This window comes from Bos javanicus, chromosome 25, assembly GCF_032452875.1.
Source record: "Bos javanicus breed banteng chromosome 25, ARS-OSU_banteng_1.0, whole genome shotgun sequence".
Lineage (NCBI taxonomy): Eukaryota > Metazoa > Chordata > Mammalia > Artiodactyla > Bovidae > Bos > Bos javanicus.
Genome location: NC_083892.1, coordinates 26,664,779 through 26,678,729, shown reverse-complemented (window position 1 = coordinate 26,678,729; position 13,951 = coordinate 26,664,779). Strand labels below are relative to the sequence as shown.

The following is a 13,951-nucleotide window of genomic DNA, read 5'->3' as shown; positions in this document are numbered from 1 at the left end:
GGGGGCAGGAGGAGAAGGGGATGACAGAGGATGAGATGGCTGGATGGCATCACTGACTCGATGGACGTGAGTCTCAGTGAACTCTGGGAGTTGGTGATGGACAGGGAGGCCTGGCGTGCTGCAATTCATGGGGTCACAAAGAGTTGGACACGACTGAGCGACTGATCTGATCTGATCTCTGATAACGCCCAAGCATTCAAACGACATACTCGTTTCCCATGACTTGACCCCTAAACACAACCCTATTATGTACTTTTGGTAAAGAATCCACCTGCAATGCAGGAAACCCTGGTTTGATTCCTGGGTCGGGAAGATACCCTGGAGAAGGGCTAGGCTACCCGCTCCAGTATTCTGAACTGGAGAATTCCATGGACTACACAGTCCACGGGGTTGAAAACAGTTGGACACAACTGAGCAACTTTCACTTTTTCTACTATGTACTTTTTTTTTTTTTTACTATGTACTTTTAATATTTAGGGTCCATGTTAATGTTTGACAGAAAACAACAAAATTATGTAAAGCAATTATCCTTCAATTAAAAATAATTTAATTTAAAAATAAATTAATTTAAAAAATAGTTCAGTTCAGTCACTCAGTTGTGTCCGACTCTTTGTGACCCCAGGGACTGTAGCACACCAGGCTTCCCTGTCCATCACCAACTCCCAGAGTTTATTCAAACTCATGTCCAACCATCTCATCCTCTGTCATCCCCTTCTCCTCCCGCCTTCAATCTTTCCTGGCATCAGGGTCTTTTCCAGTGAGTCAGTTCTTCACATCAGGTGGCCAAAGTATTGGAGCTTCAGCTTCAGCATTAATCCTTCCTATGAATATTCAGGACTGATCTCCTTTAGGATGGACTAGCTGGATCTCCTTGCAGTCCCAGGGACTCTCAGGAGTCTTCTCCAACACCACAGTTCAAAAGCATCAATTATTTGGCACTCAGCTTTCCTTACAGTCCAGCTCTCACATCCATACATGATTACTGTAGCTTTAACTAGACGGACCTTTGTTGGCAAAGTAATGTCTCAGCTTTTTAATATGTTGTCTAGTTTAGTCATAGCTTTTCTTCCAAGGAGCAAGCATCTTTTAATTTCATGGCTGCAATCACCATCTGCAGTGATTTTGGAGCCCCCCAAAATAAAGTCAGCTACTGTTTCCACTGTTTCCCCATCTATTTGCCATGAAGTGACAGGACCAGATGCCATGATCTTAGTTTTCTGAATGTTGAGTTTTAAGCCAACTTTTTCACTCTCCTCTGTCACTTTCATCAAGACACTCTTCATCAAGTGAAGTTCTTCTTCATTTTCTGCCATAAGGGTGGTGTCATCTGCATATCTGAAGTTGTTTCTCCTGGCAATCTTGATTCCAGCTTGTGTTTCTTCCAGCCCAGTGTTTCTCATGATGTATTCTGCATATAAGTTAAATAAGCAGGATGACAATATACAGCCTTGATGTACTCCTTTCCGGATTTGGAACCAGTCTGTTGTTCCATGTCCCGTTCTAACTGTTGCTTTGTGACCTGCATACAGATTTCTCAGGAGGCAGGTAAGGTGGTCTGGTATTCCCATATCTAAGAATTTTCACAGTTTGTTGTGATCCACACAGTCAAAGGCTTTGACATAGTTAACAAAGCAGAAACAGATGTTTTTCTGGAACTCTTGCTTTTTCAATGATCCAGCGGATGTTGGCAATTTGATCTCTGGTTCCTCTGCCTTTTCTAAATCCAGCTTAAACACCTGGATGTTCACGGTTCACGTACTGTTGAAGCCTGGCTTGGAGGATTTTGAGCATTACTTTGCTAGCATGTGCAATGAGTGCAATTGTGGGGTGCTGCTGCTGCTGCTAAGTCGCTTCAGTCATGTCTGACTCTGTGCGACCCCATAAACGGCAGCCCACCAGGCTCCACCGTCCTTGGGATTCTCCAGGCAAGAACACTGGAGTGGGTTGCCATTTCCTTTTCCAATGCATGAAAGTGAAAAGTGAAAGTGAAGTCGCTCAGTCGTGTCCGACTCTTAGGGACCCCATGGACTGCAGCCCACCAGGCTCCTCTGTCCATGGGATTTTCCAGGTAAGAGTACTGGAGTGGGGTGCCATTGCCTTCTCCGAAATTGTGGGGTAGTTTGAATATTTTTTGGCATTGCCTTTCTTTGGGATTGTAATGAAAACTGATCTTTTCCAGTCTCATGGCCACTGCTGAGTTTTCCAAATTTGCTGGTATATTGAGTGCAGCACTTTCACAGCATCATCTTTTAGGCTTTGATATAGCTCAACTGGAATTCCACCACCTCCACTAGCTTTGTTCATAGTGATGCTTCCTAAGGCCCACTTGATTTCAAATTCTAGGATGTCTAAATAAAAAAAAAAAATTTAGAGGTCATCATTTTAATTTTTTCTCTCTACATTTAATACAACAGAATGGAATCGCATACCCACTCCATTATTCTTTCTGGGAAATCCCATGGATAGAGGAGCCTGGTGTGCTAAGGTGCATGGAGTCACAAAGAGTCAGACATGACTTGGTGACTACAGAACAACAGTGGAATGGCATAGGTGACCAGAAGAAGTATTTCTGACTTCCAGGTCCCTGCTTCTTGCCCTACCCAACGTACAACTGCATCTTCATGACCTGGCCTAAAATCCCACTTCTCTCAGGTTGCTGAGATTGTGTCTTCAGTAACCCATCATGTCATGGGTTCTGGAGTCAGAACCCTCACTAGCTGTGTGGCCTGCGGTAAGGTCATTCCCCCGGGCTGTGGTCTACTGATGCAGAAGGGTATTTATCTCTTAAGTGTTCTGAGGGATTAAATGAGTTAACAGGCAAATGCACTTAGAACAGAGTCTGGCATGTATTAATAGTAAGTGATCGATCAAGGTAAGCTAATATTATTGATGTCTTAGTCACATCACAGAACCAACTGCAATTCTTGTATAATTGGCCACTGTTCTGTTAGGACAGCTTGGAATTGGAGGCACAGTGAGATGGAGCATTGAAAGCAAATGAGTCCTGTCATCCCTTAATTCATCTCACGTTTTTAAACTTTTTTTTTTCCATCTAACTTTTTTTACTTCAATCATGACTTAATAACTTGAGAATCCAGTTCGTTTTCACAATGTCAGCAGGGACCCGTAAATTCGAAGCGTTAATGTTGCATTTCTGGAAGGCGTCTAAAGGAGGCAGCGCCAGGAGGAAAGGCTGGATTAGGAGTCTGAAGACCCAGAGTCACTAACAGTCTGCCTGACCTTGGGTCTTAACTGGGCTTCAGTTTCCTCTTCTGTAAAATGCCTGAACTCTAAGGCACTGAGAAGCATGCGTCCCAGTATCCTCAGTAAGATACAGTAAATGTGTGAAAATATGATAGATGTCTCTGCAGGGCGTAGACAATCACTGTAGGAATATTTAAGAAACCGTTAGTAGAGGTGGGGGCTGGAGCAGAGGACATTCGCTGAATATTCTTGTGTAACCTTCTAGATGAAAAATAAACATCTGAGAAATAAATTAGTTTGCTACAAAAAATCTTTAAACACCAGGCCACTGAATGAGCCTTCTTTCGCGGTTTGAGAAGGGGACGTTTCTCCGTACCATCCCTGATTCCTGGCCCTGTGGCCACTCTCCCTCGCCGCCGGGCACCCGCCTCACCTTTCACCCGCCAGATCAGAGCGCGGACGCCGAAGCAGCTGCGGCCATCTTAACTATGGGCAAGAGGCCCTTGCAAGGCCACCGGCAGAACAGCAAGAGAAGACAACTCGGTGGGGGGATAAACCAGATCATCAATGCCTTTCTCTAAAATGGACGGTAGAGTGCCACCGCCTCTTCTGAGGGCGCCTTCATTTCTTGGCCCACGGACCAATGAGTTCGGTTAACGGGCCGTTTCCCGACGTCCTAGAGGGGCCCCACCACAAGCTACTTCCGGTTGCCTGGGCCTGGAGCGACCGACCCCCACCCTGCACAGGAGGCCGAGTCGCTAGTGTCTCTCCGGGAGAAGTGGGGGTGGCCGTATGACTCCACCCCCGGCTCCTGATCTGGGCGCCCAGCGGTGTCGGTGAAGACCCGGCAGGAAGAAGGTGGGAGAAGGCCGCGGGCATCGTGAAAGTGGCCCTATATTTCTTCCCCGAGGAGTGGGGTGTCTGGGGTGAAAAACCTCCACCTGGGCGCGTACGGTGACGCCTGGCGTCCCGGATCTCCGAGAAGGGAAGGGAGTGGGTGGGATGAGCCGGGCTGGGTGTCTGACTCCACTCCTGCCTCATGATAATTGGTTCCGGGGATCCTCTCCAGATCAGTCTGATTGAAATTCATGAATTACCCTCCACTGTTAGATACCAATACTGGCTCCCCAAGACTTGTGCAAAAACTAAAGAACCTGTACTGGCCTTCAAGGCCCATAACACTCTAACATCTTCCTCTTTCTCTACCAGCACGCCATCTCATTGGCTCCTGCCAAGTAGAATCTTTGTTTTTTGGACATGCTTCTAGCTTAGTGAGTCTTTGTTCTTGCTATTCTGCTCTGTTACACACTACCCTCCAACTCTCACATCCTTCACTGCCTCTCTCAGATGCCATCTTCAAGAAATTTCTTGGGAGAGGGATGAATTGGGAGATTGGGATTGACAAATACACACTACTATATATATTAAATAGATAACTAGAGCTTCCTTGGTGGCTCAGTGGTAAAGAATCTGCCTGCCAATGCAGGAGACATGAGTTCAGTCCTGGTTTGGGGAGATCCCACGTGCCGAGGAGCAGCTAAGCACAGGTGTCACAACTACTGAAGCCTGCTTGCTCTAGAGCTTGTGCTCTGCAACAAGAGAGGCCACCGCACTGAGAAGCCCTGGCACTGCAACTAGAGAGTAACCACCACTCACCGAAACTGGAGAAAAGCCCTCCCAGCAACAAAGATGCAACACAATCAATCAATAAAATTTTAAAAATAAAATAGATAACTAATAGGGACCTACTATAGAGCATAGGGAACTCTACTCAATACTCTAATGATCTATATGGGAAAAGAATCTAAAAAAGAATCAATGTACGTGTAACTGATTCACTTTGCTGTACACCTGAAATTAACACAACACTGTAAACTATACTCCCAATACAAATTTATAAAAGAAGAAGAAGGAAAGAGAGTAAAGAAATTTCTTCTGGCGCTCTTCTGCCCTATACTGGAAGTCTCCAAACTGTGGCTCTGTGTCCATCTCTAGCCCTGAGCACAATCTGCCCAGAAGTCCTCTCTGCACCTTTGCCAGCAAAGCTCCTACCTGGAATCTCTCTTAAAATATCTAGAACAATGCCTGGCACATATGAGGTGCCTAGTGTGCTGTGTACTTAGTCGCTCAGTCGTGTCTGACTCTGTGACCTCATGGACTGTAGCCTGACAGGTTCCTCTGTCCATGGAGGTTCTCCAGGCAAGAATACTGGACCAACGTGCTGTGCCCTCCTCCAGGGGATCTTGCCAAACCAGGGATTGAACCCAGGTCTCCCACTTTGCAGGCATGTTCTTTACTGTCTGACCCACCATGGAAGCCCGAGGTGCCCAATACATTTTCATTAAATGAATGCAAAGGTGCCCTCAGGCTGCACCTTCATCCCCACACCACCGAGTGCAATCATGGTTTGCCTTTACTTACAACTTGGCCCAGTGCACTCCTCTCTCTCTTTTAAATGTTTATTTTATTTGGGTGCTCTGGGTCTTAGTTTTGGCAAAGGGATCACATGGACTCTAGTTGTAGCTCACAGGCTCAGTGGTTGTGACTCAGGGGGCTTAGCTGCTTCAAGGCTTGTGGGACCTTAGTTCTCCAACCAACGATTAAACCTGAGTCCCCTGCATTGTAAGGCAGATTCTTAACCACTGGACCACCAGGGAAGTCCACATAGGTAGTGGACTTCCCTACCTGTAGTAAGAAACATTTATTGAATGATTAGCATTCTGCCCCAGTTTTGTGAAAAGTGAAAGTGTTAGTCACTCAGTTGTGTCTGACTCTGTTGTGACCCCATGGACTGTAGCCCACCAAGGCTCCTCTGTCCATGGAATTCTCCAGACAAGAATACCCGAATGGGTTGCCATTCCCTTCTCCAGGGGATCTTCCCGACCCAGGGATTGAACCCGCATGTCCCACATTATTTCTGGCAGATTCTTTACCATCTGAGCCACCAGGGATCCCCAGTTTTGCCAGACCCCAAACCAGACCTCATCAAATGGTGAAGCAGGAGACTCAACTGTGGGGTACAGATGCTCAGGATTCCCAGGAGTAGGAAGTCTGAAAGAAAGCCAAAAAGATGAAAAGTAGAAGCGACGTTCCAGTTCCAGCTGGAAGGGAAAAACGTTTGTTGAGTAAGAAACACCCTCTGCATGTTCTTTACTGCTGACCTTACTAGTTTTTGCTGATCTGAATTTATGACACCCACTGGATATTGCAATCTTGACCTTCTCTTTCTCACTTAATTGGCTCTGAGGCATCCAAGTGGTCCCATGATTAGGTCATACTTTATGAATCATCCAAAGGTCAGTGGCCATGTGTGAATTCAAGTTTAAGGGGGAGGCAGTTTGAGACTTCCCTGGCAGTCCCGTGGTTAAGATTTTGTGCTCCCAAGGCATGTCCCACAGCATGGCCAAAAAATAAAAGTTTAGGATGGAGGCAGTTTATCTGTCTCTCAGGTCCCTGGTCCCATAACAGCTGCTCCTCTGGTTGAGAGTATCTCCTCTGTTGACCCTGGAGTGGGTGGGAATGTCCCTGATCTGCAAGCCCTCAACTGGCCAACACAGTCTAGAAGGGGGCTTCCAGGGACTGGGTACCCACTCAATGCTTCTGTCTTAGTGAAGTTTGGTTCTATCAGCCTGAACATGAGTAGATCTTGGAAAGTTAACAGCGAAAAATGTAAGTTTTGAATCTGTTTCCCAGCACTCATTCAGAAAAGTGATACATTTGGAAGGGGTCAGCAGAAGGACTCTATCTGGGAGTTGTCATGAGGCCCTACAGTCAGAGACACTAATGTGGTCTTTGAACCTGTAACCAAGGCTTCCTGTAGTCGGGGTTTTCCCAGGCCCTCAGCCTGTGCCCAGCTTCAACACCTGGCACTGAGGACTTACCTTCATCCCCATCCAGAGTGCAATTATGCTTTACCCTTATCTTCAACTTGGCCCAGGGCACTCTCTCTTTATTTTTTTTTAATATTTATTTTATTTGGCGGTACCAGATCTTAGTTGTGGCATGTGAAGTCTTTGTTGCAGCATGGGGGATCTAGTTCCCTGACCAAGGGTTGAACCCAGACCCCCTGCAGTGGAAGCATGGAGTCCTAACCACTGGACCGCCAGGGAGTCCGGGCCCAGTGCACTCTGGAGAGGGACCCTTCACCTGCAGCTGGTGCTATACCTCTCATGCTTTTTGCTGACTCACACAGGCAAGGAGTCTTACTACTGTCCCCACAGTGGAAGGTGCCGCAGCCAGAGGCCACTAGTAGACCCACCAGCCTGGTGCCATGGCCCTCAGAGTCCCATCTAGGGGAGCAGACTCTGCCCTAGGCTCTTCTCCAGTCCTGCAAGTTTCCAGGACTACCCAGGGCTCTCTTCCAGGTCTGTGTGTGAGGGGGATGGGCACTGACAGGTGATAAAAAGCCTTCAGTCTTAATGGAAATTTTCTATTGTCTTTTTTGTCTTTCAGGAGGCCTGAGAGGCAAGGAGGACAAGGGCCCCTAGTCAACTCTGTGCCCTTAGTCGTTGTCCTCTACTGGCCACCCTCCAACAAGCCTCTCTCTTTGGCCAGGCTGACCCCTCCCAAGTTTATGTCTTCCTCTTCCCTTCTTCTGTTGAGACTTTTTTTTTTTTTGGCTGTGCTAAATCTTAGTTGCAGCACGAAGGATCTTCAGTCTTCATGGTAGCACGTGGGATCTTTAGTTTCAGCATGCAAACTAGTTGCAGCCTGTGGGATCTAGTTCCCTGATCAGGGATCGAACCCGGTCCCCCTGCACTGGCAGTGCAGAATCTTAACCACTGGGTCACCAGGGAAGTTCAGAGATTGGTTCTTTACTTGCCCAGCTGCCCTGGGGAGAAGCAGCCACCAGATACAAGGAGTCTGCGAAGGTCTCAGGGAGGCCTTTGGAAGGAAGGAGGCAAACAGACCAAAGCTCCAGAGTAAGCCCCCGACCAGCAAATGTGAAGCGCATGTCCATGAAGTGTGTGAAATGCAGTGATTGATTTATCTGGCCAAAGGAAAAATATCAAGGCTTCTTCAGTTCAGTTCAGTCACTCAGTCATGTCCGACTCTTTGCGACCCCATGAATCGCAGCACGCTAGGCCTCCCTGTCCATCACCAACTCCCAGAGTTCACTCAAACTCACATCCATCGAGTCAGTGATGTCATCCAGCCATCTCATCCTCTGTTGTCCCCTTCTCCTCCTGCCCCCAATCTCTCCCAGCATCAGGGTCTTTTCCAATGAGTCAACTCTTCGCATGAGGTGGCCAAAGTACTGGAGTTTCAGCTTTAGCATCATTCCTTCCAAAGAACACCCAGGACTGATCTCCTTTAGAATGGACTGGTTGGATCTTCTTGCAGTCCAAGGGACACTCAAGAGTCTTCTCCAACACCACAGTTCAAAAGCATCAATTCTTCGGTGCTCAGCTTTCTTCACAGTCCAACTCTCACATCCATACATGACCACTGGAAAAACCATAGCCTTGACTAGACAGACCTTTGTTGGCAAAGTAATGTCTCTGCTCTTTAATATGGTGTCTAGGTTGGTCATAACTTTCCTTCCAAGGAGTAAAGGTCTTTTAACTTCATGGCTGCAATCACCATCTGCAGTGATTTTGGAGCCCAAAAAAATAAAGTCTGACACTGTCTCCACTGTTTCCCCATCTATTTCCCATGAAGTGATGGGACCAGATGCCATGATCTTAGTTTTCTGAATATTGAGCTTTAAGCCAACTTTTTCACTCTCCTCTTTCACTTTCATCAAGAAGCTTTTTAGTTCCTCTTCACTTTCTGCCATAAGAGTGGTGTCATCTGCATATCTGAGGTTATTGATATTTCTCCAGGCAATCTTGATTCCAGCTTGTGCTTCTTCCAGCCCAGCGTTTCTCAAGGCTTCTTAGGGCAGGGTATATTTATGAAGGCTTGTGGAAAGCACTGAGTAGGCAGTCAATAAATGTGTCCAGTGAGAGAGAGAGCTTGGAGGTAAAAATGATGAAGAGAGTTGGTGCCATTTGCTAAGACAACACCCCAGGGGCAGCAGGCAAAGGGAAATAAAGGATGAGTTCAGCTTGAGCTTGCAAAATCCGAGGTGTTCATGGGCCATCCATGCCAGGGCACGGTGGCAAGTGGCTCTGGGATCAGGAATTCAAGGAACTTGCCTTGAGCCAGCGGAGAAGGCAATGGCACCCCACTCCTGGCAAATCCCATGGACGGAGGAGCCTGGTAGGCTGCAGTCCATGGGGTCGCTAAGAGTCGGACACGACTGAGCTACTTTGCTTTCACTTTTCACTTTCATGCATTGGAGAAGGAAATGGCAACCCACCCCAGTGTTCTTGCCTGGAGAATCCCAGGGACGGGGGAGCCTGGTGGGCTGCTGTCCATGGGGTCACACAGAGTCGGACACGACTGAAGCGACTTAGCAGCAGCAGCCTTGAGCTAGAGCTAAATGGATGTTCGGGAGGCGTCCTGAAGGGTACGCGGGGAGGGGGTAAGCTTACAGAAAGAGAGTCCTTCCGACCTTTCTCAGACCTCATCCTACCCTCCTCCGGCTGCCCCCACGATCTCCTGAAACTGAAGTTCCCAGAATTTCAATAGCTCGATCAAGTTTCTTTTATTCGCTCCATTCTTTTACCCTCAACACTGGGGGAAGAGTGCGGTCACCTAGCGATGGGCCAGCCACGAAACCTAACGTTTGAAATCACCGCGCGGAGCGGGCGGGAGTCGGGGCTGGAGGTCGCTGCTCCAAGTCTGGGCGGGGCCGCGGCGATTCCTTCAGCGCGGCGGGCGCGGGGACCCGGCGGGGAAGCCCGGGCTCTGCGCCTCCGAGGCCCGGCGCCGCTCTCTGGAGAACGCCGGCCCCCACCCCTCCGTGCCCGGGCCGGTGGCGGCGTCTTCCCGGGCGCCTGTAGCCGCCGCGGCCATGTTGGCTGAGGGCTCGAAGACAAAGCCACCTGGAGACAGCCGAGTGGCGTCATCCGGGCACGATGGCGCGGGAGCGAAATACGTGGGGCCGCGTGGCCGCCATCTCTTAGGAGAGCACCTTCAGCCACCTGTCCTCAGTGTTCAGGCACCCCCGTGGACCCTCGAGGGGCCGTTCCTACTCTCCCGGCCTCCCCGACTCTTGAGCCCGGTGGGGGAGCGTTCTGGATCTCGGAGGCTCCGTGGACCCCGGCGGGTAGGGGTGGCGCCGGTCGGCCGCCCGGATGGCATTTACGATGGCGCCGCCCCCGGCCCTGCTCCCCGCGCGGGAACCTAACGGGGTCAGGCCCCAGGGGGAGACATCCGAGCCCGTGAGCTTCGCGGACGTGGCCGTGTACTTCTCCCCGGAGGAGTGGGGGTATCTGCGGCCTGCGCAAAGGGCCCTGTACCGGGACGTGATGCGGGAGACCTATGGCCACCTGGGCGCGCTCGGTGAGGCCCCACCTGCTCGCCTGTGCTCACACCCGCGTCCACCCCGCCCAGCCTCTGGATCCTGCACGTGGAGTGGGAGGCCGCAGGAAGTCGGGACCCTGGGCGGCGGCCTCCCCCGCAGCGTGGGCTTTGCGTTCTCTCCCCCTTCCCTCCAGGCTTCCGAGGCACCAAGCCAGCCCTCATCTCCTGGGTGGAGGAAGAGGCACAACTGTGGGGTCCAGATGCCGGGCCTCCTGAGATGGGAGAGTGTGTTACAGAAGCAGACACAGGTGAAGTAGTGGGGACTTCCTCTGGGTCCTACCCATCATGTTACCCTCTGCCAACTCCTTACGTGCTCATCAGTTTCCTGCCTGAATTGCTTTCCCAGCTAAGGTTATTATTACGCCTGATCCCTGCCTAGCTTCTGGATTCAGCCTAGAAAGGGCCTGAGAGTGTGACCCAGGCATCCCTGCCTCTCTACTCCCCAGCTCCTCCGAACCTGAGCCCCTGACCTCTAGCTGGTCTCTAAGTTCCTCTGAGCGCCATATCACCCCACCTGTTTGCCTGTTCTCTAGCTCCTCCACCACCTCCTGTGTTCACTTTGTTTTTGTTATATTTTTGTTGCAGCCTCCTTTCTCTTGGCTGGTACTGTTTTGTTCCTCTGATTCATCCTGTCCTCCTGCTGCACTTGTGCCCAGCCCCTTTGAACTTGGCAATGCCCACCCCCTTCATGCCTCTCTTTGTGCTGTTCCTGCTGCTAGCTGCATACTTAACATCCAGTCATGCTCTGTGATCTAGCTCAATTGTCATCCCCCCCGACCCCCATTTCCCCAGCTCCCAGAATGTACCCTGCCCCTGTCCTTCCTTCTCTTTTTGCCTCTACAGTTTTTCTTTCTGTCCCATGCGACTGAGGGTAAAGTGTAACTTCTAACTTCCCTGCCCGTACTGAGCTGAGTCCCAGAGGCAGCTGTATCTAAGAGGCTTCTCTGACCCCATAGTGGGTGTGGGCATCAAGGACCAGGATAAGCTGAGGTCTGAGCTCTCCCCTTGTCTCCCAGCAGGTTCCGGAAATCAGGCAGAAAAAGGACAAAGAGGAGGGAGGGAGGTACTGGGGAAGATTCCTTCTGTGGATGCTCAGCTTCCCGGGCTGACGGCTTTCAAACCCCTCTCTGCTGGCTTTCCTTATGGTTGGCAGCAGCCACCGAAGGTACCTCGCCGGGGTCGCCCGCCACTCTCTGCCCACCCCCCTGTCCCCAGAGCCGACCGGCGGCATGGCTGCTACGTGTGCGGGAAGAGTTTCGCCTGGCGCTCCACCCTGGTGGAGCATCTCTACACCCACACGGGCGAGAAGCCCTTCGGCTGCCCGGACTGTGGCAAGGGCTTCAGCCAGGCGTCCTCTCTGAGCAAGCACCGGGCCATCCACCGTGGGGAACGGCCCCACCGCTGTCCGGACTGCGGCCGGGCCTTCACCCAGCGCTCGGCGCTCACCACCCACCTCCGGGTCCACACGGGCGAGAAGCCCTACCGCTGCGCCGACTGCGGCCGCTGCTTCAGCCAGAGCTCCGCCCTCTACCAGCACCAGCGGGTCCACAGCGGGGAGACCCCCTTCCCCTGCCCAGACTGTGGCCGCGCCTTCGCCCATGCCTCAGACCTCCGGCGCCACGTGCGCACCCACACGGGCGAGAAGCCCTACCCGTGCCCAGACTGCGGGCGCTGCTTCCGGCAGAGCTCGGAGATGGCCGCCCACCGGCGCACCCACAGCGGCGAGCGCCCCTACGCCTGTCCTCAGTGTGGCAGGTGCTTTGGCCAGAAGTCAGCCATGGCCAAGCACCAGTGGGTCCATCGTCCAGGGGCGGGGGTGCGCAGGGGCGGGGGTGCCGGTGGGCTGCCTGTGCCCCTGGCCTCTGCCCCAGGGGACCTGGACCCCCCCGTGGGCTTCCAGCATTACCCAGAGATATTCCAGGAGTGTGGGTGATGGCTTCGTGGGTGACAAGGCCAAGGGTGAAGATGTAGACATTGTCTGAGGCCAAGATGGCCTCAGGGGCCTCAAACTCGGGCAACTCCGGGGAGGTCACAAAATTCCCAGAGGGGCTGGACCTGGGGGTGGGGGTGAGGACCATTTTATCTTAGGCCTTCATCAGTTTCATCTGCTGAGACCTTGTCCCCTATGGTTCCAGACTCTAGAGCCCCCTTTGTTGAGTCAGGGCTGAGGTAGGAACCCCCACTAGACTTCCACTATGGGAAAGGCTGTTTCTCAGCTTAGGTTTAAGAGGACTGAGGTGGAAAATTTTGTTTTATCCACTGACTTGACTGCAGAAGTTAAAAACTGATGGCCAGGTACTGAATCTGGTCTCCCAATAGCCTTTTACATGTAGTTTTAGACCAGCCAGCATTTTTAAGTGTTATGAATTATTTGTTAAGATGTAAAAATCAGGCTATTTCACACACACAAAAAACAAGTTTCTGGCCTCTTGAAAAAATCCAAAGATTTGGCGACTTGACCTGAGTTCCCACAAAACCACCATTGACAGGAGCTGAGAGGCCGCTTTGAATGGAGCCCAGGCTCTTCAGTTCAGCCCACCTGCCAACTCCTTAGCGCTTCCTCACCAGTGTCAGCTGCCACTTGTCATGGCTGTTTCTGGCAAAGCAGGCCCTCTCCATCTGGCATTTTCTACTTATTTACATGACCTGTTGGACTCCTATAGTCATTTTTTTAACAATATGTATTTTTAATACATAAAAATATGTATTTATTTATTTGGCTGGTCTTAGTTGCGGCATGCAGGATCTAGTTCCCCAACCAGGGATCAAACCCAAGCCCGCTGCATTGGGAGCACTGAGTCTTAGCCACTGGACCACTAGGGATGCCCCCTCCTGTAGTCATTTGAGTTTACAAACTAGTCTATGGCATTCAGTTGTTTTTGAATCAGGGATTCAGGTAGAGAGCACATTTGTGAAAGGGCAGCAGGAGAGAAATAAAAGCAGGCTTTTCTGTTAGATCTTGGCTCATATTGCATTTTATGGTTTACAAAGGACTCTTGTCCATCAACTCAATTCACCCTCATAATTGCCTATGGAAGGAAGCATCTGCTTGGAGAGGACAGATCATCAGGAAGAGGCAGTTAGGACTGAATCTTTTCAGTATTTATTTTTTTGGCTGCATTGGGTCTAGTTGTGGCACACAAGCTCAGTAGTTGTGGGGCGCAGGTTTAGTTGCCCTGTGGTATATAGGATCTTTGTTCCCAGGCCAGGGATTGAACCTTCATCCTCTCCATTGGAAGGTGGATTCTTAACCAATGGACCACCAGGGGAGTTCCAGGACTGAATCTGTTGGCCCAAACAAGTGGTGTCTCCACCTCGGCACCCCTCAGCTGAC

General features: G+C 50.7%; 1 protein-coding gene and 1 long non-coding RNA gene across 3 annotated transcripts; one reads left to right on the top strand and one right to left on the bottom strand.

Moving 5' to 3' along the window:
- Positions 1-442: 442 nt before the first annotated feature.
- Positions 443-3,718, bottom strand: LOC133238496 (uncharacterized). Its single transcript, XR_009733536.1, has 2 exons — positions 3,638-3,718; positions 443-2,348 (listed from the first exon to the last, which is right to left on the bottom strand). It is a non-coding gene; the product is annotated as an uncharacterized LOC133238496 (long non-coding RNA).
- Positions 3,715-13,572, top strand: LOC133238494 (zinc finger protein 764-like). Of its 2 annotated transcripts, none has more exons than XM_061401683.1 (4): positions 3,715-4,062; positions 7,657-10,596; positions 10,752-10,865; positions 11,637-13,572. In XM_061401683.1, exons 2-4 carry the CDS (start codon positions 10,389-10,391, stop codon positions 12,548-12,550), a joined length of 1,236 nt encoding a protein of 411 aa, XP_061257667.1. In that variant the 5' UTR covers positions 3,715-4,062; positions 7,657-10,388; the 3' UTR covers positions 12,551-13,572. The 2 variants fall into 2 exon arrangements, with proteins under 2 accessions (XP_061257667.1, XP_061257666.1); XM_061401682.1 differs by having other exon boundaries at positions 3,984-4,062; positions 11,634-13,572.
- The last annotated feature ends 379 nt before the right edge of the window (positions 13,573-13,951 follow it).